Source organism: Larimichthys crocea, chromosome X (assembly GCF_000972845.2).
Source record: "Larimichthys crocea isolate SSNF chromosome X, L_crocea_2.0, whole genome shotgun sequence".
Lineage (NCBI taxonomy): Eukaryota > Metazoa > Chordata > Actinopteri > Sciaenidae > Larimichthys > Larimichthys crocea.
Genome location: NC_040020.1, coordinates 28,488,287 through 28,515,984, shown reverse-complemented (window position 1 = coordinate 28,515,984; position 27,698 = coordinate 28,488,287). Strand labels below are relative to the sequence as shown.

Here is a 27,698-nt window from a genome sequence, read left to right as displayed (position 1 = left end):
TGTTATCTCTCATCGTTCATTTAAAATGTGGGTGCACTTGGAATGGAGAGTCAACAGGAAGTAAGCGAGCAAAGAGCAGCCTAACTCCATGATTCACCTCCATATGTGTGCGTTAATGTATCCTGATCTGTGTTGCCATAACCCGTATTCAGTGCTGACTGGCAGCGTCCAGCCAAACAAACCCTTGCTGACTGTACTGGCAGAGCCTTCCACTGTCACCAAGCCAGGCTTTTACTTATTTGTGGTGTAAAAAGAGCCATCAAGTTCATTCTTTATCACTGTTATGTTCTGCCCAAGGCACCGCTGCATTAACGCCTGGGCCCGAGTTTGACTTGATGCGACTTGATTGTTGCACTAAATGTTGATATGACTGTCAACTTTGTGAATGTTTGTGCTTTTTGTGAATGTTTTGATTTTTTTCTCCAGTCTTTTAATAATACACTATATATTATATATATTATACTGTATATATATTATTAGATTATATGTATCAAAACCTTAAATCTACAGGTTTTGCTTTATGGCTGACACATTTTCCCTCAAATCACTCCTAATAATAAATTGCCCTCACAAGTTCAATGCTTTTTATGGTCGGTGTGGATGTGTTTGAGAACATATGGCATGTAAACTTTGTATGTCATAGCTTGCACAGTGGCATATAGCAGTTATCTTCATATGGATAAGTGTGTCAATGAATAGAGTTTAAAATAAATATCCCAAAAACTGAAGAGAACCCTAACGCCGTGGTCTGTTTCCCAGATGTTTTACCAGATGAGTCTTCAGTTTGTCCTTGTTAAACAGTTTTTTCAATTTGCTCTGATGAAAAGGCATGCTCTGAAAAATAACCACAGTTCACAGGAGGGTATGCAGTTTTTTGTACTGAGTATACAGATCCATTTTCTTCTTCTCCCCCCTCTTGACTCCCAAATGTCTTTTCTTCCAGCTGGAGCTGAATCACACTTATTTCAGCCCCCTCTCTTTTTCTGCCTTTGCATTGATTACATGAAATGCAAATTCATGGTACAGAAAGGCTTTTTACCAGCTGCTCTGGGATTTAAAACCTCCTCCTTTTTGTAAAAATCATGGAATTTGGATGTTTTGAATATCACCAAGTGCTCTGTAATGTTTCATCTGTCTGTTGTATGTCTTAATTGTGTATTAGTATTATATGTAGCATGTACCATCATATTTTTTGCCAATGCAGGCAGCAGACATCATGTCTCTTTCTCTGGGTTAGAGCTCCCAGGTGTGATCTTTATGCTTGTGCCTCCTGTTGATTGTTTATGCTTCACTGCATGGAATGACACGATGAGTTAATTAAGGCTCACATTTGATTTCACATGTGGACATTTAAGAATTAAAGTGAGTACATTTTCCTATAATAGGTGTAAATGACAGTATATCTCTATGTCATGCTAGGGAAAGAAAAAAAACTCTTACTAACATTAAAATAAATTTCCATGGACACTGGTGTGATAAAGTTTAGGTAGCAATGATGGATTAGGCAGTGAAAACCAAGTATTTGCAGTATTTCTGGTCCATGTACGTCTCATTGCAGCGAAACTATCAGTCCATAGGCGTGTTTTCATAAGGGAGAGATTACCACAAAATATCACAGCAAGGCTAAGTATATGGTGCTTTTGGTATATATATCAGATTCATGTTAGTCATAGCTACACATGGCCTGCTGTCTGCAGATGCACCATGATTCTGCTATGGATGAGTTAAGATCCTGTGTGCATGGTAAACGTATCTTTCTCATCCTATCTTGTCACTTCAGTTAAAATTCAAAGGTGCATGGGAAATGTATGTCAAATGTGTTTTCAGCAAAAGCTTCAGTGTAAACCAATCCCACGTCATCAGACCTGCTCTCCTCCTCAAAAAATGAATAATCACATCTGCATATATCTTGTGCTTGTGCTTACATTGGTTTGTCTTTATGAAAAACAAACAAGCAAACAAACAAAAAAACTCACTCATGACACAAAAATACATTTTAATAGATTATTTTCCTGATGACAGACAGACTTGAACTTAATTTAGCTGGATTTCGATTTTAACTTGAGAAGATGTTACAGTGAAAGCCTATACTCAGAGCAACAAAGTCCCTATAGTCATAGAAGACTGAAACAATTAAGGTTGCTGTATTGCACCTCCAGCTGGTGTTGACCCACAGTGTGCATCATGTGGTGCAGAAGCAGCAGTGTCCAGAAATCAAGACTGTGGATGTCAGTATGATCTTTGCTGAGGTCATCTGGTGCATTCTCATCAGAGAGTCCTTGGCTTTTCATAACCGCAACATCACTGTGGATGACTGGAGTAACACACACCAGAGCATTACCAAGCACACACACTTCATTCCTCTTATAAGTTATATAGCGGGACTGTACAAACAATACAAACTGTTTCACTGAACTAATATATGCTTTGCTGCTTGAGTAACTGGATGATTGTAGCACAGTATGACAGCTGGTATTAATAAGTACACATATAGTTTGCATTATAAGTGTGAGTTCTGCAACTGAACTCACAAATACACAGTACAGTGACTTCACACCTGAATCTTAAGTTTCAGTAGCAGTTTCAGTCATAGCTGAGGCCGCTTGTCTTTTGGAGCATATAAAAGCATGACATGTCAAATTACAGCTAAAGTTAGATGAAAGAGCTCTGCATTGCATGAGGTGTCATTTTATGGTTGCAGTATATTAAACATTAAAACTGGGATTTGATTCTTGTAATGTTCCTTGACTTATTTATTTATTTTGCAATAAATCTGCTACATGTGGGATATATCTAACACGGAAATTAAATTAGCATTTTTTTTTGCCTCCTAAAATAATTCAGTGGTAGATAGAAATAATAATTTCCAAATGTAATCTCAATTGTAAACATATCCTTCCCTTTTAAAAATAATAATTTCTAAAGGTGACTAATTCACAAGTCTAACTCACACATTGGCCCATGACCTATAGAGTCTCAGTCAGAGTAAAAATATGTGTGACACATTCGTCAGTTATTTTTACTTCTTCTACAGAGGAAGAAAACAAACCTACAAACATAAAACCTACACTGTAGTCATCTGAATAGACTAAAATACAGCATCATTTAAAAACAGACAATACACATACTGCTGACATTTCATTTAACTCTATTTATAATCTTTCTGTGTTCTGTCCAGGACCCTGAACTTGTTCCAAACGCCTCAGAGTCACATTCATCTGCTGAGGAGCTTTGACCAAGTCCAGGGGCGAAGACATCAGAGAACATGAATCCTAAATGTATGAATAGCCCACCTCACTGCAACAAAAATCTAACCATTATATGTTAGTAAAAAGTAGTACTAAAGTAAAGATAGTGTACATGAAATGGCTATCCAGAAATCCTCAAATATCTCAAAAATAATAGAAATGAATGAAATCTAAATGAAAGTAGATCTCTGAGTTACGAGATGGCAAATCCACACACCTGTGAGACTGTGAAGCTGCTAGACCTCCCTCCGTTTGCAAATGAACAAGAGCAGAGTACGGAAGAATGTTTAAATGTGGACTGAAAGAGGAACTGCCTGCAAACGTTTACTCGGCCACTTCCTCAAATTAAAACAGGAAACTTGGTTCAGTCTAATCTGATGCAGTGGAGTGTGTGCGTGTGTGTGTGTGGGGGGGGGCTCGGACCTGAACACTTCAACTGTCTCAACTCTGTTGCATTTAGGGGAACCGTGCACAGCTATTTCAGGAACTGTATAGTGGTTCATTTTGTTAGCCGGTTGAACAGGAGTTTAGTATTCAAATTGTTTTCAGTTCACTAACTTTGACTGATCTCCACTCTAGCCTGGAACCAGTCCTCATTATTTGGGATGTCACACTTGCTCTCATCTTTCAGAGATATGAAACGTGTTGACTAATAACTGGGTAAGCAGCTAATAACAAAGGATCTCAGTGAAATGAGCACCAGTGCACTTTCAACTTTGTTCCACTGATGTTTCTCCTGGTTATACACACCCCAGTTTGAGAACCAATACTGCACACTAAAGTGTGTTTCATTGTTCAGAACAGCCAGGCTTCATTGTGTACATGCTGTAAGTCAACCCAGTCACTCCAAACTGATGATGGACAACAATATCAGTGCAGTGCACATTTAGTTGGTTATCAGAACACTGGTGACATTTAAAAGGATAGAAACAATGCAGTGAAGTTTTATGTCGGGACACTTGAACATTAAATTACAAAAACACCCTGAGATTTGACCTCATATGTAATTTTAAGGTTGTAGATTCAAACATCATTCGGGTATTTAAATTTAAAGGTGCACATACACTGCGCTGTTACTAGTTTCAGTGAGTGTACTGGGTGTTTCTTATCAACAGATGGCGACAGAGATCTTAAAATACTCTAGGGTATGAACAGAAAGTGGAACAGAGGGAATACTTTCTACTGGCACTTGTTGACATTATTTTGTCACATTTTGAATGAAATGCACCAAGAGCTGCAAAGGCAAAAAACAAACATACTCAGACACAACAGAAACAATCAGTATTCACCATTCTGTTATGCATGCATTGCATTTTCACTGCTTTATGTTTTACAGTTTGATCTTCCCATCCTTTCTCATTCTGCCAGAAAGGACATCAGAATATCGTCGTCTGGAAAAATCGGATTGCTCTATAATAAGCATTATACTGAAAGTGACAGATCTGAGTGCTGCACTTGTGAGGTTTTATGACCCTGTTAAGAACTCTGCTCTCAAATGTGTTGAAAAATCAGGATGGGGGAAGGATATTGAATATAATGTTTAAATCAATGATTGTAAAATGAACTAAATAATAGTGAAAATAATTGCAGTCCTACAATACAGTACTATATACTGTAGCTATAACGTACTATTTTTGCAACATTTTTCACGTGTTTTATCTGTGATGTGCGTATGTGTCCATTTATTTATATTTCCTTAAAGGCATTATTTTAACATTCATGTAATTAATGACTGATTTATTGTTTGCTTTTTTAAATTTAATTTTACTCCCTTACATAATTATTTCCTTAAAAGTGAACTTGCTTCTCGGCAACTAATACATAAACTATACATCTATCTGTAGCATGTATGCAAGATGAAAGATTTCACACAACAAAGATCACTTTCGTGTGCTTACGTCTTTTATTACACATTTAGAACCACATTCCACTTACATTTGTCAAATGATGAGCAACATGACATTTGTGAGAATATGCCATAATAAAAAAAACTCTAACTTATAGAAAAGAAGAAAAAAAACAAGCTAAAAAAAAACAATAATTTTGAATTGTCATTTCAAAATGAAAAGTGCATTTACGGTTTACATTTGCATTTCACCACTTTTTAAAAAAACAAACAAACATAAGAATAATGTCATGCCCAATGTAAAATTGAAATTCAATACAAAAATTGTAAACATGATGTGCTACAAGTGAATTATCAAATTAAAACAATTTACATGAGACATACAACTTTTGCACATTATATACACACACACTTTCTCTCAGTAAACAATCTGTTATCAACAGTCTTAATATTTTGATGCAAGTGAACATTTTAATTTTAAATCCAAAAGCTATACATTGATCTAAACACCAGCAGCATGTCACCAAAGCAGCAACAACATTACATTGAGTAAACAACTGTGTAGTTAATGCATCTTCCTTCTTTCCACTGGCAGTCTGTTCAAGTTCAGTCTCACTTCACCTCTCAGTTTCTTTTCCCCTCAGTTGTGAACCCTGAAGTGTCTTTGTGTGTCCAGAATCACTTATCTCAGTCAGGCAGCTCTTCACTTTACACCCCGCTGACTGAAGTCAGGCAGGCTTTCCTCTCTGCTCTTTCTCTGTGTCCAGCAGCACAACATACCCTCCACGCTCTCATCTCTTGTCGCCTCATGAAACAAAACATTATCTTCTTCTGCCTCCTGTTATGACAGAATGCAGCTGTTGGTCTTGTTCATGGGTGGCCGGAAGTTGGTATCTTTTGGAAAGGTCTCCCTGCGTCTGCGCAGCGCCGGGCTGAGACGACTGGGAAGGTTTGCCTGCTGCAGGAGCTCCTTGAACACCTCCACCACGTTGGCGTTCTCCTTTGCTGAAGCTTCCAGGTAACTGTTGTTCCAATCCATCTCTACAGTTGACAGCACGTCCTCATTGGATACCTGACGCTCCTGTTCTCGGTCTACCTTGTTCCCCACCACCACAATTGGTGTGTACTTGTCTTCCTTGATCTCCAGAATCTCATCTCGGAGGCTCTTGACAGCCTCCAGTGACTCTGGGTCATCCACGGCGTACACCAGTGCAAAGGCATCGCTGTTTTGGATGGAGAGCTTGCGCATGGCCGGGAAGGAGTAGCTGCCACTGGTGTCCAGGATTTCTACTGTGATCTTGACCCCACCAATGTCATACTCTTTGCTGTGCAGCTCTTCCACTGTGCGCCGGTGTTTGGGCTCAAATGTATCTTGGAGGAAACGTTGGATCAGGGCTGTCTTGCCCACTCCTGCTGCCCCAAGAAACACAAAACGTACCTGGGTCTTCTTCTTAACTTCCAGAGACATGCTGGGGGGATTACAATGAGCAAAGCAAATGTCCCAAGAACTGTCTCAGTTGCTGTAAAACTGCAAATTTCACCTGTCACTGACTTCTAATTTAAAATAAAATCTTCTCGTGTCTTCTCCTTGAGCTTCTTTTCTTTCTCCACCTCCCAGTTTAGGTAAGCTGGCAGCAGCTCTCTGTCAAAGCTCCTCAAAGTACCTTATTGGATGCTTTGACTCTGATCTCAAACACACTGCCTTTTATGCCTGTTTTGGTGAGAGCGTCCATGCCCTCCTGCAGTAGCAACCAATCAGCAGAAGGCAGCCTGTTGAAGTGTAACATCCAGGCAACCAATGATAGCAGAGCATGTAAATCAGTGTGTATGGAGAAAGGAGGCAATATCTGAAAATGAATAAACAGCAAGCAGGGCATGGAAAATGATCGGGCAGGGTCCTGATCATAATGTCAGACGGTCACAGAGTATTTTAGAGGAAAAACATAATTTGCCCATCATTGTTTTGCTAAAATAGGGAGGCAAATATCAGGCAATCGCTTTAAATAACCAGTTCTATTTATATTGTCTTTCAGCAGCTAACAGAGTCAAATCCACTGTTGTAATTGATTAATGAACACTGTGAACCTTTCTATACGACAGGATAATCCCATAAATAAACAAACCTTTGTTAAACTGACATAATTTCGATTCAACCTCTGACATCCCTTTGTATGAATATATTTGACATGCTCTGCAACCAATTATTAGATCCGTAGTAAAGAATCTGATGGTGACAGGAATACTAATGATCATATCAGGAGAGTATAAACATATGTAATGTATATTGCCTAGATGACTTGATGTGCCATGAATGAGACACCTGCAAAGTATGGATAATATGGAAATTTACATGCTCTGATGTGGAGATATGAAATATAATGTTCCATGAAATAGAAAATGAACCTATTGGTTTATTATGATCATTACTGTTTATTTTGAAGTCAGTTTCCTGTTTTGAAAACCACAGATTTCTATAATCTTGTTTATTTGTCTATGTTCGCTGTGTACAACATGAGACTAATTTAATTAACTTTACATAGCAGTTTAGGTAAGGCGAGTATGTTTGCAGAGCACCTTTCAACATCAAGGCAATGCTAAAGGTCTTTACATAAGACAATGACATTAAAACATTTGATAATAATATATAATTAAAAGAGACACAAAGAAACATCAAAATTAATAAATACAGTAAGAATACAATAAAAGAAGGTGAAATTGAATTAAGTACAATAAAACAGGATGGATTATACATTTATAATAACGCTGCAGACCTCAGGTTTTCTAGGGGGTTAGTCTTCCTTTGTCTCAGTCTTTATCATTTGTCAGCCAGAGGCAGGACATGCAGTCACACTAGTGTTTCTATACTATCGGTTTGTTGTTTCATTTGTCCAGTGATAAAAGTCACAAAAGATGAAAAGCCTGAGCTGAAACCATAATGTTTGCTTTCTTTGGTGTTAATTCTGAATAAATAAAAAATGCTTTAAATTAAATATGTTGTTAAGCTGATGATATTTTCCTCTGGCACATTCTACGGAGAGCTACTTAGATAGATTCAGTCACACACGACGATGCATGTGTGAATCACCTTCAGCTGTCCTTGGTGTCCAATTAGATGTGATGCATTGCCTTTAACTGCCTGAGAATGAATCCTGCCTGCCTCCAGGTTGTCAGAGTTACTTTCAGAGGAAGGAGTCTGACTCGTGATCCTCCTGAATTTCCCCTGAGATTAGCGTTGTCTCACAGACTGAGACTCTCCCTGCCTTGTTAGGTTAGGCAACAGCGTGGAACCCTGATAATCTGCAGGGAGCACTCCTCCCACTGCCCACCAACACACACATTTTTAATATGCACCCATATGCTGTCTTCCCAGGGGCCTGCAGTGCCTGATGGGCAGTGGAGCAGAGCTCAACACTGTGGGAATATTATCTATGGACTCACACTGCCCTGACACACTGTGTAAGGATTGCTAATGGCAGCAGTCACTGCTGTCAGTTTCTGAACTGTGTCTAGCTGGATTGCTTTGACTGGCACTGGTAAAGAAACACATCTTCTCACCTCGAGGCGTAAAAGTGAAGTGGTGGAGAGTGCATTACACTATCGTTCATTCAAGTGCATTTACTCAAGAGCTACATGTGCTCTACTCTCCATTTTATGCTACTTTATTTTTTCTATCTCACTACATATATTTGCTATTCATAGTTGTTTTTTCATAGATGGCTTCAGACATATTTAAAGAGATATATAAATATTTTGCTTTGTTATGAATTAATAAAATTACAGGTACTCCTTTGCGCTTATTGAGAAATTCAGAATCTATGGACATGCAAATATTTTCAAAAGTTTAACAGCTGGATACAAGATGTCGCCTTGGTGTAAGGTTTCAAGTTTTCACATCATAACAAACATCCAACATAGACAACAAGAGACAAACACAGATTTGAGTGAAGGTGACTTTAAGGTTGTTCATACATTACACAGCATATCATCATCTTAACAAATGCGATGACTGGTGTGTGCATTAATTCAAGCATAGTTTACGAAATACCATATATTGTAAAAGGCGTCATTATGCATATATGTGTGGGTCCACTCACGCTCCTATCCCAAGCATGAGGTCGAAACTACAGTGGCTGCAAAATGCACATGCAAATGCAATATCTAGAGCTGTTGTTTGGTTGGGCCATCTGGGTTACTATAGAGAGATGTCTGTGGTGGATGATGATTACACACTAATGAAAAAGAAATGAATAAATGAATGAATAATGAATATTAAATAACATTTCTGCCATATTCTGTGATTAGAGCTGCCTAAATCTTAGACAATGGACCTTTAGCTAATAATATTTAACGAGACATAAGCTACAACCTCTTGATTTACTTTGTTGTGATGGTCGTTCTGACTTTAAAAGTTAGTATTGCTATCTCTTTTGTCGTCTCTCATTGATATACAAGAATAACAATAATAATACTCAAATAAAACTCTTTGAATACAACAAATATCACACATACAGTGTCAGTAATACGTTTTCCCCACACTGTGACATTTTGACACTAAAGACATTTTGACATGTGAGAATATAAATGTCTATTTACCTGTTTCAGTTTCAGTATATTACGTTACATTACAATATGGCTCTGTGGTCCACTATTTAGTGTCACACTCTCATGGTTTATTGAGACACTTGAACAAAACAGATCCATCGTTTCAAACCTGTAAATGGAAGAATACCAAAAAATAAAGTAAATCGCCCAAAATCAGCATCATTAAGACTTTAATTAAAATGAAATGAATTAAATTAAATGAAAAAATCAATTACCTCTGAGCAAACATTGTTTTCCATGCTGCATATTCCAGACATGTTTTGTGTATTTCTATTCACGGCCATGCTGCTAATAATAATGACCAGATGGTGTTGCTTGTTGGATTGAAACAAAAGTTCAGCTCTGACGTGCGTTAAAAAAAGAGACTGTTGTACACCACTGTACACTAAAAGAATGTCATGGCGATTCATTGTAATGCATTCCTTTACAGCTAAAGATCTTTATTTATACATGTCTTTATTTCCAGGCTGTATTTATTGCGGGTGAAAGCTTCTAAGAATAGCTGCATCTATTTTATCCTCCCTTTGTTTAAACGATCTGCTGCAATTATTTCACTTATTAACAGGTTGCTCGTACACTATTGTTCTATGTGCGTCATTGCTCTACAGTAACTGTGTGTGTGTGTTTGCCTCATTTCTTCGTCAGACACAGACACAATGTTATTTTGCTGTATTTTGTAAAAGAGTTCTTTTTCAGTTCCAGATCTGTCCTTTAAACAGCGAAGGTCAATTAATATTAGTTCTCTCTATTGTGTGTCTTTATTTGAAATAGATTTCCTTGTGGCGATGAGCCCCTTGTGTTTTATGGAGGATGGATGGCCCTGGCTCTGTATATTGATGGAAAGTGCCCTGTGTCTTGGCCCCCATGGCCTGAACGTCTGCATCCTGTGGGGAAACAAGCGCACTACACTGTCACCCTGTCAAGATGATGCCACAAAATGATGGTGTGGAAATCTGACAGATGCCAAATATAAATGTTCCCTTATGTGTGAATTAACCTTCACTGCCACTGGACTATTTTTTCCCAACACGTGTTCTCATAACAAGGGACAGAGGAGGGCTATTGATGTTTTGATGTGAACACAAAGGAAATATTGATATAACGAAACCATAAAAGGGCTTCACAAGCTTTGGATAATTAGGCCGGTGTTTTATTTTATTATTTGCTTATGGTCAACTAATTAAATCAAAAGACCTAAACCAACAATGCATTAGTCATTCTCACAACTTAACCTGTCTATGGTCATGGGCACGACTTCCACAAGAGGAAACATTACACATTTGTCGTCCATAGCCAAGTGGACCCACTCTCACCTTGTGAGTTGCAGACAGTTTGTAACTTGAGTGGTAGCGTAGAGTTTTCAAAGTCATGCTTCAAAGTGGCACAAATAGTTTAGCAGTCACATTCACATTCACAAAGGACTACTGGATGAAGTGATCAAGGAATACATTTGGCAGGAGTTTATCCCTGTAAACGAGTATAGACAGCATATGTTTGTTGTTTGTTTTAAGTGAGGAGAAGAGAGAGAACAGCATGGGAGGATTATTTTAGGCTTTATGTGTTTGAAGATAGAAATTGAGGAGGGGAAGAAATGTTTGATGTTTGATGAGCTAGTCTCTGTCATTGAATAATTGATAATTATTAATTATAATAATAATATAATAATTGGCTGATATAAATGTCATAACTAATGTGCCTTAAATCGACCCATCCCGTTCTTTAAAGTATAGCTCCCTATTCCTTATGACATATGATGCTGAGTAGAGTTATGTTTTAAGAATGCAGTAGACATTTTCTTGCTGATGTACATACAGTATATTTACACATTTTCTGTCAGAATGATTAAACTAAGAATGCAATACATCTTAATAATAAAGTGTTGACCTGAAACTGGGAGTTATAAAATCATGTACAGAAGCAGAAAATGGTATTTAAATCCAATTTTCATGGCTTATTGGTTTTTTCATCAACAAAGCTCAATGAAACGTTGAGGATTTGGGTACATAGGCACTACTTTTGTTGATAACAATACAGAATATTGCCTTATACTTTATAAGTAAAACTGTGGAGAAACATTTTATCCTCCTAACACTAGAACACACACTGACTTCTTGACATGAAACTATCAGGACTATACTTCAATCGTGCCACCGTGCACCAAGACACCTTGATGTAGTAGAGGAACCTTGATGTACTAGAGGAACCTTGATGTAGTAGAGGAACTTGCTACCAGGATGCCCCTGCAGCATATTTCCAGTAACCACAGAATCTTGCTCTAGCTGGGGCTCCCGGCACTGGACACCAAGATCTTCTGTCTCCTTAAGGAGCTTTCTCCTCAATCTCTTGCTGGCAGATACCTCAAAGGACACAAGGGTACCTTTACCTGAATGGAAGTACACCTACTCGTTCCACAGATCTTACAGTTTGCTTATGCTTTCCTTCTCTTGAGGGATATACTGTTCCCAATTATCCACCTGCAAGAAATAGACTATTGCATCGATATCACAGTCCATGAGGGCACATACGAGGGCTCACTTGATAATGACATTTATTACCACATTTTTGCATTTTTGCAGCCAGTCAAGCCAGTCCAAGCCTTGCCAAACTTTTGGCTCAACCTTCCTGCTAACTGGAATCGGATCATCTTATTCTACAATGAACAACAACACCAGCTGCTGTTTCTGTTGACTTTGGCTGTTTCTAAAGTGGTTTACAGTCAAATGGACCAAGTGAAAGCAAGTGAAATCCAGGCTGCTTTCTCAGCTCTTCAAAATCTACCTCACTATTCTGTGGGGCTACAAATTGTTCTGTAAGTCCATCCTTAGATACTCAGATGAGCTTGCAGTTGTAGACATAATCAACAAGTGGTTTCAGTGGCATATCCATAATGCCATTCTTCCCTCTTGCAGATATCCAGTCCAAGCTTCACTCACAATCTTTTTGTTTTGTTAATATAAACTAAGTGAAATTAAACCTATATGTAACATCCATTAACTAACATCCACTGACCATCATTTCTTGTATTTCTTGTTCGATCAATTCAAATGCAATCATTTTTATATTCTTCCTCAAAGTCTACTTTCCATGTTTATTTTCCTGGCATGATACATGTCATGACAGCCTTCTGTCGCCACTGTAAAATCTTCTCTCTGGCTATCACTGTGCTGATACGGTGTTTGGGCATATTCCAAAGGGCCTCCCAGTCTGCCAGTGTTGGTTCATAGGCTCGCCAAGCAAATTGAGTTGTACATGTGCAGTAGGAGTAGAGTAAATAGTGAGTAGTAAATGTTAATGGGAGAAGAGATAGTATCTTTATGGTTCTGTTGTGACTTTATGGTTGCACAGCTGGCTATTGTGCCTTGCCATTTATTTCATGACTTCCCTAAGTAGAAAAATATTTTTTCCCCGTTCACGTGAAGAGAAACGCTTTATTTGGAAAGTAAAGTCATAAGCCCAAGTAGCTGATAAAGCAAACAAGTTTGCTGTCATTCATGGAAATGAAGATTGGAGGAGGTTTGAACATACTGTAGTTCTATTCTTATTGATGGTCTGACAGGATGTCTGTCAGGATATTGTACGTCAATAGTGAAATCTGACTAGGCAACCACTATCAGTGCCCTCATATCTTTGTCAGTGTGCAGATAGACATGCATTGATATCGTAATGGTCACCAGACACTAAGTCAAGGGATTTCCTAGATAATACCTCATACTACAAATGATGTGATATTGTTTTATGCTCTGTATTCTCAAGGTTATTTTTATACTTTGGCTTGGCTAAGCATGGTGTTAACAAGAAAAATGATGAACGAGATGTACATGACCTCCTTTCCTTTGAGGATCAACTGCAGTTTCTTTCAAATGATGTTCCTACAAATATTTATCATTAAACCCTGATATATCTTCTGTCGTCTTCTGTTCAAAGAATTTACCACTAAATGTGTATTAATCCACAGCTGAAAATACAGACGCACTATTGACTCCACTTTGAGTAACGTTTACAAAAAACTACAGAGCCAAGCTTTGTCAAGAAATTTCTCAACCTTTAAAAAAAATGAAACAATACAATTTAGATCCATTATAAAGATTTACGTCTTCTAAAGGAACCAATGAAATAAAGATTTATCTCATGATGTTTGCCCCATTTCTCTTTTCCCTTGGTTTGTTGCATGTTCTACAGGTTGCACAGATGCTATCTTCCTTCTTTTTTATTTACAGAGCTACATTTCTTCTTCATCTTTTTTCTTAACTGAATTGTGATTCAGGGAAGCGTGGCACAATGTCACCTGATTTTCTCGACACTCTTATTTAAACAGATTAGAGTTGTTTCCTGAGGCCACACTTCTTCAGCCTCAGTTGCTCTGTTTTAGACGTTCAAATGTTGTTTACCAAAACTGTTTTCTGCATAGATCTGTCATAATGTTTTGTCTCAACACTCCTTGCTTCAATGGGCATTCATGCAAGTTTCAACATCTAATTTATATTTTATTATTTATCTTTTAAAGATATAATGACGACATATATAATATAATATAATATAATATAATATAATATAATATAATATAATATAATATAATAGAAGAAATAACAAAATCGCAAACCAAAACTATCTTACCTACAGCAGATCTTGCTTCAAACCCACACACTAAGTATAGAGAACACAGCGATCTTGCATCTGGTTTAAATATTATCACAAGCCATGCAGAGGCACTCATGGCAAGATAATTAACCGGCCCTTCTTGATTAGCATCTCAGCAGAAGGGTTAAGGATGCTGACAACAAATCAAATTTATTAGACAAACACCCCTCTGTGCTGCAAATGGCAGGTGCTGCCTCTCCACATTGTGCATATCTCTTGGGTGTAGTTAACACGCAACACCATCACACAGTAACACCACCCTCTCAACCAACAAGAAAATCCCCAATTTAATTTGCCTGAGTTTTGCATTCTTGTGTTGGATGTGAGCTGCATGTATGGTTGATAATGTGTAAGTGTCCGTGCCTGGAAAAAAGAATTATGGCATTGTGGGGAGGGCATTATGTTAAAATCTGGTTTCAAAGGCTACAACTTCAGAATACAAATTCCCAATTAAACATGCATAGGTGACAACTATATGTAAATTATTGTGGTGGATGAGGTCTAGACAAAAAAAGGGGGAAATGCTGTGAGAACTGCTTAAAGAAGTTGCTGAATTATTCAAATCATCTCCCATAACCTACGATGCTGGAATATTTCTGTGTGTGAGAATCACTGCAGTAAAGCTATTGAATGTTTTGACTCATTAGTCATTTGAGTGAGGGCTGATTAAGGCATCACTGATGAGAAACATTTTTGCGATTAAATCATGTTAATACTGTGGAGGGGAAATGGGGTTTCACAGGAATTAGAATGGATCACAGCAATATGCATATGTTCATAACTAAGCAATTTACACCCTTTATAAAATAGGATGATTTCACATCTGTGGTGAAATACCCCTTTAATCACGTTAATACACATAAAATTAACTTAAAATGAAAGTTCATTAGCATTTAGTTTATACTTTTGGTGAAGAGTCCTGCTAATTCAGAGAGCTTCCTGAAGCTGCCACTTATTATTAGTCAAACAGCATTAGCATATCTCAAAATCTCATATCTCATAGCTCAAAACATAAATAGCTCGAAGAGGCCCGTAATCAAATATATAGCATATAGCATATATATATTTATATATATAGCATATAGGAGCAGCTATGTAGGGAGCCCAACCTCGTGATTTACCTCCAAACGTGTGGATTAATGTATCCTGCTTTAGAATCAATCTGGTGGCATAGCTGTGACTCAGTGCTGAGATCATTCTAGAAACAAGATGAGTTGAGTCCTGGCAAACTTCAGGCCACACTTGCATCAGAAATGTGTGCCTGTCAGAAAGAGAAAAAAGGTGAAAGTAGGGAAAGAATATCACAGCTACTCTCTGCAGTTTCACTCTTTAGTAGCCATGAGAGATACTCGAAGTGAAAATCATGTGTAGTGACCCCAGGGGGCATACTTTAGATGTGGACACATCTTTGTAAATTAAATCTGATATACACTGTCTACTTTTAGATTTACAGTGCTGCAATGACTGTAATCATAACTGATGTTTCATGATAAAAAAAAATGAAGATACAGAACTACTGCTGTCTGATGATAGTTTGCACACACCATGTGTGATGATTTACTGTGTGGAACATCATCAGTTTCACACATCAAAGTCTCTTTGATAACTGACCTGAATCTCTGACTGAAATGTCAGTGGCCAAGTTACATTGTGGGTAATGTAGACAGCAGGCAGAGACGATGTCTAACAACTGAGTGCAACAGTGTTAAGGAGTGCAATGCCAAAGGTTGTGTATGTTCACACCATTACACAATGACTGACGTGTACAGAAAATAGCCAAGTATAGCTTCATAAATTTAACAAAAACACTGTGTATGCCGATTTTTAGAATTTTTGAATCCACAGTTTCATGCATTTAATCCACATAAACCTCAGAATCATTGACCTAAACAACGTTCAATTTACTGAAAAACTGATGGAGAGCTTTTGGTTTGCAGGAGCTTCAGCTTTTTAACGCTCTTTCTCTGTGTGAGTCTACATGCATGTGTGCATGTGTGAGTCAGCAACAGTCAGATGGCTTGTCAGTCTGCATTGGGCTCAACGGTGTGACAGTTGGGTGATCAGTCATGCCACATCCTGTTGGATTCGTCATAGTGGCAGATCCAAGGATCCGAGGAGAATGTGGAGGAAAGACGCATTTTGAAAAATTCCAAATTTCAGTCACTGTTGTTGCATGAGTACACACTACGTGTGTGCACATTTGCAGGCTTGTATGTTGTATATTTCCATCTACAGGTGCAAACTAAGTCACAGCTTCTTCATAGCTGATGATGATTAACTTTAAATCTGTCTCTTAATCTGAAAGTCCGTCATGCTTTTGTGGATTCGAAAGAGACCGGTGCCAAATCCACCCATCTGGCTCACATGACACAGACAGAGAAAGACAGCTAAATCACATGGAACCGAGACTTAGACAGAGAAGAAGAAGCCTATTTTTAACTTTAAGTGTCAAAGATTTAATGGCTTTGCTTTTTTAGCCTGTGCCAAATAATCTGAGGCTCACACAGAGTTCAACAGTGATATAGTGTCATCGATCAAATTAAGATTATATTTTGGCATACATGTTTGAATTAGTTAAGGGGGAGGAAACACAGAAATGTACAGAACCTTACCGTTAGCCATCACGACATCATGACAGATGGAGCAGCTAATTGGATTAATAAAGGACATGCTGATTAGTAATTTACTCCCATGTGGGTAAGCAAGAGGACAAGTAGGTAGTTATCTTTCAAAATTTGAACTGATCGGATAATAGAGGGAAGCAGGAAGACATATAGAAGGAAGGATATGAGTCAAGAGGCATTGTTTGGGTGAAACAGAATGAAGAAATAAAAAATCTGACTTATTTGAACCATGTCATGCATCCAGAACTGAGTCAGTCACTCCCACTCATAGTTAATCTTTCTGGCCCTAGGCTCTTAGACAATATATCAGTATCACCAGCATTGTTCATCTCGCTGACTGATGAAACTGCCAGTCCTTGTTCAGCTGTTTGATCCATCCATGGCAGAACTGTAATAATACCTCCTTCAGAAAAACTGAATAGAATATAATTGCTCACTTATGCAAAACATTACGTCTCTAAGCTCCATATATATTTTTGCAAATACAAAGAGTTGTCCATCATGTAATGCGGAGAAGAGTCCTCTTGTAGACATCGCACCTGACTAAACTAAAACACATACACATCGTATTGTTATAAACATATAAAAGTGTAACTAATAATATTAACATGACTATTTCATACAGTTTCTCACTTGTACCACTCGACATTCAATTTATACAATAAACACTCCTGAGTGCTACTTTTTTTTATTAATGCTTCCTCATGAATGCCATTTAATGTGCACTGAAAGTGAAGGCATGTTGAGCGTGGAAGAGAAGAGCCCGTGGCGCATGCAGCTAATGAGCCACCCAGGGTGGCATATTTCTGGATTATCTTTTGAATAAAGATGTTTTGATGTGATTCATGGTGTACTATTTCTCTTCTCCTGTGCTGCAGCACTAATCACTGCCCCCCACACTTGATTGTTTCAGTTTAAATGAACACGTTTAGTCCAGTGCTGAGTTACAGGAACAATGTCTGCTAACGAGGACAAGTAATCCTCCTGCCTTTGGACGGTATATTTCTGTTTTCCTTTACTTTCCTGTTGAATGTTTTCATATTATGACATGCATTCATTTGAGATATTCTATTCCTGAATACGTGTTTGAGAAACCCACGGCAGAGTTAAAAAATTTGAAAACATACACACGGTGGGTAAAACACAGGCTGATTTATGTATCTGCATTATAATAATTCCGACCGTAATGTATTATTCATTTTTAGCATGTTAATATGCTCAGATTTGGTCCTTGATTTAGGAAGACATGTACAGGTGGTCTGATGTATGAATGAGGTCTACACATTCTGTCACTACACATTATTTTCACCTTTCATGGCTACTCCAGTGCAACTGCAAAGTGTAGCTGTGATATTCTTTCCCTACTTTCACCTTTTTTCTCTCTCTGTCGGACACACATTTCTGATGCAAGCATGGCCTGAAGTTTGCCAGGACTCTACTCATCTTGTTTCTAAAATCAGTCGCAGTTATGCCGACAGATTGATCAATTATTTGGTCCCCACTGTACCTAAAAACAGCCTCAGCTCACACTGCTGTTCCTATGTACTTTGTTTTTACTATTAATGTGTTTAGTATTACTTTTATTATTGTTTTATTATTTTGAATAGAAAACACATTTTTAATGGGAACTTCTCCAATCACTTCATAATTTAATATTATATTTTAGGTCATATCTAACCTGACTAGACAGACAAGCTTGTTGACTCACATACTCGAGTCCTCAAGTAGATGACATATCATACACACAGTTCTGGAGCTCTGAAAAGGGATGTGTTGTTATTATGTTATGTTAGTGCCCTTATCAGACTCAATATTTCCCACAGCCTATTATGAAGACACTGGAGTTTACTCACATGATATTATGCTATTGTGTTAATTGTTTGTGATTGCCGGTAAATTGTGTCTGAGGGTCATTTCGCTAATGGAGACACATCTAGGGCACTGATATTATTAGAGTGGATATTTTATTAGCTTTACAGCTGCTGCTGCTGTAATGATGATAATGGTGACCTAAATAATCAACATCATCATCACAACTTTTTCTTTGCTTATCATTCATCTATTATTATAGTTAACCTACAGGATAAATTTCAGTTTGATGTTGTTCTGTTTGAGTATTTTAAGTTTTCTCTGATAATGGTGGATTAAAGGAACGTTTTGACCTACTTTTCTTGATCATGGACTTTTCAGATGCCTAAAAAACAATGTTGATGGAAGGAATGGCCAAACCTACCAGTGTGTCTAAAGTTTCTACAAATAAACTGTAAACATAATTTATTTTTTTGGATTAATACAAATCTACATACATCAGCAAAACTGCAGAAGCAGCACCTAAGCACATGGACTGTAATTCATCATCTTACCAGAACTTGTTTGAATCCTCCCTGAATCATTCAGTGACCCATTTTCTGGATTGACATTAGAGAACTGTGTTTTCCATCAGCTTCTCTCCTGTCAGTCACCTCCTACTTCTGTTTATTTGGGTAAAGGACAAAGTTACTTGTGTGAGTCATGTAATTTTATGTTTCACTTCATGCCAAGCAGTATAATTTGTCCTATTTATATACACATATTTACCAATGTGTTAACTTTAACACCATGACACAGTCAATGAGCCCAAAGCACTTTGCTGTTGGTGTGATTGGATCAACTTGTTCCTGACTAAATACACCAGTGAAGGCAGGATAACAAGACACTGGTGACAGTAATCAGGGCAGGGCAGACAATCAAAAATGCAAAAAAGGCAAGAACTAAAGTTAGATATGAGAAGAGGAGAGAATTACAAAATAAAACAGGAAACAGGAAGTCTAAAATCATGATAACCTGAACAAATATAATATAAATATAAATATAAATATAAATATAAATATAAATATAAATAAGGACAGTCGTTGTCAAAAGATATTTTGGTCCGGTGCCAAAATATCAGATGAATATTGATTTTATTTTTATTTGTTGTGTTTTTTATTTCTTTAACATTATTCTGTTGCATGCTGAGGACAGCCACGGCTGTATAAAAGGCAATATCGGTCACTTGGCCCACCTCTTTGATCCAGACAAAAATATCTCAACAACTATTGGATGGATTTTTAAAAACATTCATTGTCCCCTGAGGCTGAATCATTTTTACTTTGGTGGTCCTAAAACACGTACATTAATGAGTGATTGTTGTAAAGATGAAATATAAATATATATATATTTTTACCAGAGTCTCCAGTAGGACACGACAGTCCAGATGAGTCATGGTTGAACTTTGATAAATAATGCTGTTGAAACTACAGATTTTCACATATACCAACACGCTCTTTTCTTGTTATTTACGTATGAGGCATCAGCTCTGTTCATGCAGTTCAGTGGAAGTAAGAATACTGCAGATGACAACTCCCTCCAAAAGTACATCATCTTGAAGCTCGCAGGCTTGTTTTTCATGCTTGCTGCATGATTCAGAGGGTTTACTTCTCCTCTGTCTGTCTCGTTGTCCTTCATTTAGCCCCTTAGCCCACACTGTGTCTGTGACCCAGACTCAGCACGACTCCCACACACAGAGGTACCTCTGCATGCCTGTCAGAGATATTTTTCTAAGATCATGAGTTAATAATAATAATGATAATAATAATTAATTAGAATAAATGAGCTCAGTGAGAACTGTGATTGGGTTGTGATTTTAATCAGTACACAAAATAAGGAACTCTCTCACCTTCTCTCATCGTGCTTTCTCATAATGTGACAGATCAATATAACAGCAGTGCATGTGTGAGCATGAGCCCAGTTCTGTCGTGTCATGACAGTTCACCAGGCCAGAGCAGTAAACCACTGATCTACTGAGCTCTAATGTGTCGAGCAACGACGCGGGAGAATGAATCACTAACCAGGTACACCGTGTATTTCTCTTAATGACTACAATGTGCCGCTTTATAGTTGCTCTTTCTAGAAATGCTGATTCCACAAATTGGAATTTCCCTCATCCCCATTGGGGAAGTCCATTTTATTTCATTAAGATACCTCTGTTGGATAGCAACATCAATCACAGCGTACTGGACTGTGCTAAAGTGAAGGTAATGAGGACAATGCAAGACTAATTAACCGCAAACACAGATGTAACAGCAGGCATTGTTGCTACTGTGTGTGTTTGTGTGTGAATGTGACTATGTCTGACTGACAGTACTGACAGACTTGTTTCAAATTTACCAGGAACTCCAGTTGTTGCTGTTATTTTCCTCCAGCTCCAGCCTTGAAATCAGACTATTTTTTATTCTATCATTCAGCCTTGTTAGCTGCTTGGAGGCATCTAGTTTTCTTTGACTTCGCACAGCTTTACACCAGCCTCTGATATTCAACACATTCTAGGGGGTTTGTGATCAAGTCTTCAATTAGTTTGTTTGTGTGTATCCTATGTTTCAGTTGCTTCAGTTTATGACTTCCGACATTTACCAGATGCCTTTCAGCGATCTTTTTTGTATTTGCATCTGATGTGTGAGCATCAGTGTGTCTGATTGAAGCATGTCTCAGATTCTCTTCCCTCACAGCACTGACTGCATTGTATTCTGTTGAGGCATCTGTCAGTGAAAGAGTAGCATCTCTTCTATGGTGGATGTACAATCGTTGAATTGCTGCAAAAAAACAAAGGCAGAAGAAGAAAAAGGTTGCTGTTTCTATGTTTTATAATGACAGATCCTCCATGGTGGGGAGCAACTTAGCAACTAAGTAAGTATCTACAGTTCTTCGAGTGCTATACTGAAGTACAGATTTAAAGTACTGAGCATTTCCGTGTATGGTACTTTATACTTTTACACCAGTACATTTCAAACCACTACAAGGCAAATATCACACTTTTTAACACATTTTACACATATAATCACTACTTACTTTGGAGTAGATGATTTTACATAAAAAACATATGATAATCTTATTAAATATAATTCATTTTTAAAGATTAAATCACTGGTTCCCAAACTGTTCACTGTTCTGTGACCTTATTATTATCAAATAAAGAAAAATAATTGTGTAGCAGGTCTTCTTTTCTTCCTTCCTGTCCCATCAGTCATCTTAGGTTAGGTTAATTTGACCATTTGGTGGTTAAATTAATTCAAAGTTAAAACTAGCTCCAGCTTGTTGTTCATATTTCTGGATGCAGAACTTGTAATGGAGTATTTCTGCATTGTATTATTGATACTTTTACTTCATTAATTCATCCGAGTACCTCTTCCAGCACTGCAGATGCAATAAGAATATGCAAAAATGACGATGGCCACCAACTGTTGCACTCTTTCTATGGGGCTCTGATGTGAAGGGCTGTTGTTGTAGTTTTATTTTGTAGCTGCTCCAATACATCCCTCATAACACTGCGACCCTGCAGGCTGTATGTAAATAAACTTTGTGATAAACTAAGAATTCATTCACATTCAAAAAAATATCATTTTTATGGAGAAAGGTTTTGAAAAATTAAGCATCACTTCAGTTGTCTTGACAAAATGCTTTTTTTATCTACTAGTTTTTCTTCTTCACAAAGAAACCAGTGTCTGTGTGTGTGTGTGTGTGTGTTGGGCCTGTATATGGCCTGCGATGAGTGGTGTTTTCATCTTGTATTAGTCCCTTTACATCGGCATAGTGTTGCTGACAGGTAAGTTGTCAGAGGCAGCAGAGAGGAATAGCCTGCTGGGCATCTATGTTCTAACAAGTCGCATTTGGTTGTATAACACTGTCAGCTATCTTAATTCTGAACTCAAAGTCTCACTCTCTCTGTCTTAAGGCTACATGTTGCCTGCGGACATTCACAGACCAAAAAAGATGTGCAGCATACGTCAAAAATGTTAATGTTAATTTTTCTGATTCCTCAATTCTGTACACATTTACCAAATAACATTCTATTAGACCATTAACTGAATTTAAAGAGGTAGTGTGTAGAATTTATCGAGTGATGTAATTGCCGATTACACCCCCCTCACATCACCATCTTCTACCTAGCATGACAGAGAATTTATGGTGGCTGCGTAATGCACAAAAAATGTGAAATTCCCAATCTAGAGTTAGTGTTTGGTTTGTCTGGTCAAGGTTCCTGTAGAAATATGCCAGACTGCATGGAAGAAGACCGGCTGTAGATATAAAAGACTCACTGTAAGAATAGTAATGAGTCTTACTTTCAGACACTGCCATAATGAATATTTTTATATGAACACTGCATCATATAAATATGCAACATAAAAAGGGGGTCAATGGTCATGACATACACACAGATAATCACCTGACTCTGACTGTTCCCCTCAGTCCATTGGAGCTTGGAAGCATCTTTCAGCTCAGCTTGTTTTTGTTTTTCTGGCTTTGCTGCTTAGGATCTGCCTCACAACTCTCATCGCTATTGTTTCCAGACACATCAGGCTTTTCAGATCTACACTACCCTGCCAGCCCAACATCGAATGGCAGACAGGCATAGTTACTAGCTGGTGAACAGCTCCGATGAAGGTCTGAGGACTGAAGTTCAGTGATTGGCAGTGTGTGGGATTTTTTGGTTGTTTCACATCCTTTCTTTAGAGATTCGTAATTGAATTAAACATGTTTATGCTGTGATGAGCTGGCGACTTGTCCAGAGTGTACCCTGATGAGGATATCGCTTACAGATAATGGATGGATGAATTATATTTATGTTAGGGTTGAATGTAACATAATTCATAATCAGATTAACGTCGTCATCTTCAATTGTCACATTTCTTGGAGAACATGGTGGAACCTACACAACTGACCTCGTATTCTTTTTTATTTTTTATTTTTTGAGACTGTGCCTCAAATGTCCCATGGGAATGTCAGGGGGATATTACCATTACTGTCTGTGGATCCTGAGGCACACAGAGAGCTTCAGTGTATTCACTCAGTGAACATTTAATCTGTGAAATGTTTACTGAATTTTGGACTGTCTACCACCTCTTCAGGATGTGTTCCTCTGCGTGTTTTGGCACCTGAGAGAGAGAAATGAATGTCGCACACTATTTCCTGATACACACAGTACACTGCTATCACAGTAAAGCCTGTAGAGGAAATCAGTTTATTCAGATGTTGTTGTTTTTTTTCAAAGGACTCAGCACAAGCTAATCAGATTGTTTCTCAATGTGTGTATCAGACAGAAAGAAAATGCAGAGCCTTATCAGTTTATGCATGGAAGTACAGACGCTAAGGAGCGCTGGTCTAATCTTAGTAATGAATGCTGATGAGAACATGGTGCTGACTGCATGCACTTTTGTGTTTAATACTCTGACATTATGTTTTGACAAATAATACACCCTACTCTGTGACCAGTACCAAATCTTACTGAAGAAATCAGCAGGAGACGATCCTTTTTTTCCAGCACTGAAATCATTTTAGAAGATGTGTTTGAAGTTTTCAATTTTGTCTACTCAGATCTCTTTTGGCTTATGAATAAATGCATTATATAAACATTCATGGGAAACAAAGTCACTTAAGACAACAAATAGACTCTGCAGTCTGTGCTCCTTCCCTTGTTCCTGTTTTTTGGGGCTCCAGTCTGGATTGTAGTGCTAAATTGTCTGCATTGTTTGTGTTCATTTCATGAACTATGTCTTATAAATGTACTATTTCTCTCATAGTACAACACTGCTTTATGTAAATGTCTATCATAAGATCATTACTATCATTATTCTTCCTCTCGATTCATTGGTCTCACATATTTATTCTGACCAAACAGGTTTTGTTCAGGGTATATATACGCAGCTACTTTGATGATTCTTTTTCACACATAAGATTGTACTTCCTCCTGCATTTGCATTTGCATTTGCACTTGGGAATATGAATTAGCCTTCTTATCAAGATTTCACTTACAGCGTGCCTCCTATGCAAAAGTCCTTGCTGCAGTGACCCAGGTTTGATTCCAGACTGTGGTCCTTAGCTGTGTCGTCCCCTTTGGCTGTCCTGTCACATAAAAGCATGAATACCACCCCCTCAAAAACAACAATTTAAAAAGATGTAATGTCTTCATGTTCTGGATCCGCATTATTTACCCTTTGGCAATCATTAAGACAAACATTCGGCATTCATCTTTTTTCTGTCATCAGGGGAAAAGACAAGGCTGTCCATTGTCTTCATTATTATTAGCCCTTGTTTTTAAGCCTCTGGTCACACTAATATGTTCACATCACTATTTGGTAAGATATAAAAAATTTATTTGGTTACAAAATGAAGTGGTCCAAAACTGAGATCATGCCAGTTCCTAAATTCAGTTTTGACTGTTTAATAAACAATCTGAAAATAATGAACATCCCTTTGTGAAAAACTCGATTTTATCTATTTCTTTTATTTATTTCAAAAAGAGGGTGTTTGCATGCACAGCCACACTCAAAATGTTGCGTTTCAAAAGAGTTTTACCACAGTAAGCTTCCCATCAGCGTTGATGGCAGAACATGATGTTGTCCTTGACAACAAGCTGCCCTGCAGGGCCTCTTTACACCTCACTTGCTGAAAGATTATAGCTCCTTACTGTTATTCTCAAAACCCCCATAGACTGAACAACGGGTTTGTCTCCGCACAGGGTAGAGGATGCCAAATATGTGCTCGTACACACACACACACACACTTTGCTTGTCCACCTTAATCCAGATTACTGCTCTCTCCTCCACTCTTCTGCCTCCTTCTCATCCTATCACTTCTCCTTCTGACTCCTCATTTTCTCTCTCCCTCTCCTCCATCCATCTCATGCATAAACTGCATAAACTCTTTCCAAAGATGGGGAGGAAGGCAGCAGGTGACAGCTCTATACCTGCCCTCTATGCTCAATTTCTAAGGTTATTACACTGTGTTCAAGTGCATTGTTAGTCATTCAGCTATCAGGGTGTATGGGAGCGCCTATATACTTTGGTACAAAACAGTGTTTCCTGCTAGCACAAAGAGATGAATTACATCACGCTATCTTAACTCTGTCACTCGAACTGTGTGATGAAAAGCTTCTCCAGTACCTCAGTGATGGGGTAAAAGCTCCATATCGCTGTACAAATGCAAGTCCCTCAATTGGCCCCAAAGGCAAAAAGAAGCAATCAAGTGCATGTGACAATCCACAGGATATGGACGGCACTCATTCTTTTTAAGATGAATGGTCTACTAGACTCAGTGTGATGCTGACTCTGGAATTGCATTTTTCTGCTTCTGGGTGGAATGGAAATTGGGGTCTTTGTTGAAAATTGAGGTCATTCTTGAAAAGGGAGGGAACTCACTAAACCTGCTGCATAAGATAAATGTATAGCTTTCTACAGGTTTACCATGGAAATGAGAAATTTAATTTCGAGGGTAAATAATAGTCCATGTAATTTATGTATAAGACAGTGATACTGTGGGAAAATGTAAAAAGTAATGTCATTTGTTATGTCAAAGAGGACACCAGCTACTCGAAACAAATGACCAATCCAGTTTTAATCCAGTCAAGCTTCTTGTCTCTCGTATTTACACTAATTCTTCACAAACCATTTTACATTCATGAATTTTTTATACTACAACTTCCGAACAGGCTGACAGACTCACAGTCATGACATGATCCTAATAACAGGCAAAAATATAAAGACGGCTTCAAGTGTGCAACAGTCTTTCAAGTGTTTTACATGTCACACCGTATGAGATGGGTCTAATAAAGTCTTGGTCCCAATCTGTGTCAGAATATTTTCCACTTTCCAATGAAGTGAACTCACAGGACGATCTAAAGCCACAATTTTCGATGGATTTCGGTTTTGAGTGTCCTGTTTAGTGTTTCCGGATTTTATATTGTAATTCATTTGACTTCCTGCCTTTGTTGTGTTTCCCGCCACATTTGATTATCTGTTACAGCCTGATTAGTTTCACCTGTCTCTGAATAATCACCTGTGACTCGTCATCTTATCTTCCCTTGTGATTTTAGTCCCTGTGTTCCTTGCTTTCCCTTGTTAGGTCATCTGTGATTTCTGTGGGTCCACTCCTCAAACTAAAATCACAATACAAAATCGCAAAGTGAGAAGCCTTTACGATCATGAAGTAGACACTTTTTTCCATATGATGTATAATTAGTGCATTTAAACTGCAGAAACACGATGTCACCCCTTAAGAAACTACTGTGAGCAACATTATTCTCCCATTGGAGTTTCTGGCCATCTGAAGTCTAAAATTCACTCATCCATCTGAAGAACAATGTCTGGGTCTTATCTGAGTTTGATTTTCTTTCATGAGTTTGTTGATAATTTTTCTGTTTTTGGTTATCAAAAGCTGACGCTAGAAAGGTTGATGAAATTAGTGGGACTGACCCACGAATGAAAAGAGAAGCTAAAAAGCTCCATAGAGTTGGGGAGGTTAATCTCGGATGATTTCTTACCCCTTTCCCTAGACACAAAGTTAATGTTCAATGTCAATATAATAATTTATATGAGCTTAGATTTGTCTCACAAAACAATATAAAGTATTATATGTGAAGTGATAATGAAAAGCAGAAGATCTATAGTGAAAAAAGTTAAATTTTTATCATATTGCAATGTTTTTGCCCAGAACAACCTAGAGTAACCTATAATGCAGGTTCCTAAATCAATAATCTAACTTGTACCTCATGAATAAATCTCTTTCCATAAATGATAAGACTATCTCCCCTCCCACAGCTGGTTTTCCATACAGGACGCCTCAAAGTATGTGTACACCACATACAGAATGATTTATTCCTCCCTTGTATATACTCATTGTAACCTCTACATCTGGTTCGCCTTGACTTATTTGCAGAGGGAATATTGA

At 37.9% G+C, this 27,698-nt stretch overlaps 1 protein-coding gene and 1 long non-coding RNA gene across 2 annotated transcripts; both read right to left on the bottom strand.

Annotated features, from left to right (window-relative positions):
• Nucleotides 1-1,979: 1,979 nt before the first annotated feature.
• On the bottom strand, nucleotides 1,980-3,520 carry LOC109140464 (uncharacterized). The gene is made up of 2 exons (XR_002042478.1): nucleotides 3,466-3,520; nucleotides 1,980-2,314 (listed from the first exon to the last, which is right to left on the bottom strand). It is a non-coding gene; the product is annotated as an uncharacterized LOC109140464 (long non-coding RNA).
• Nucleotides 3,521-5,140: 1,620 nt separating this feature from the next.
• LOC104927309 (GTP-binding protein Rhes) lies at nucleotides 5,141-6,759 on the bottom strand. The gene has a single exon (XM_010741352.3). It carries the CDS (start codon nucleotides 6,560-6,562, stop codon nucleotides 5,936-5,938), a length of 627 nt encoding a protein of 208 aa, XP_010739654.1. The 5' UTR covers nucleotides 6,563-6,759; the 3' UTR covers nucleotides 5,141-5,935.
• Nucleotides 6,760-27,698: the final 20,939 nt, after the last annotated feature.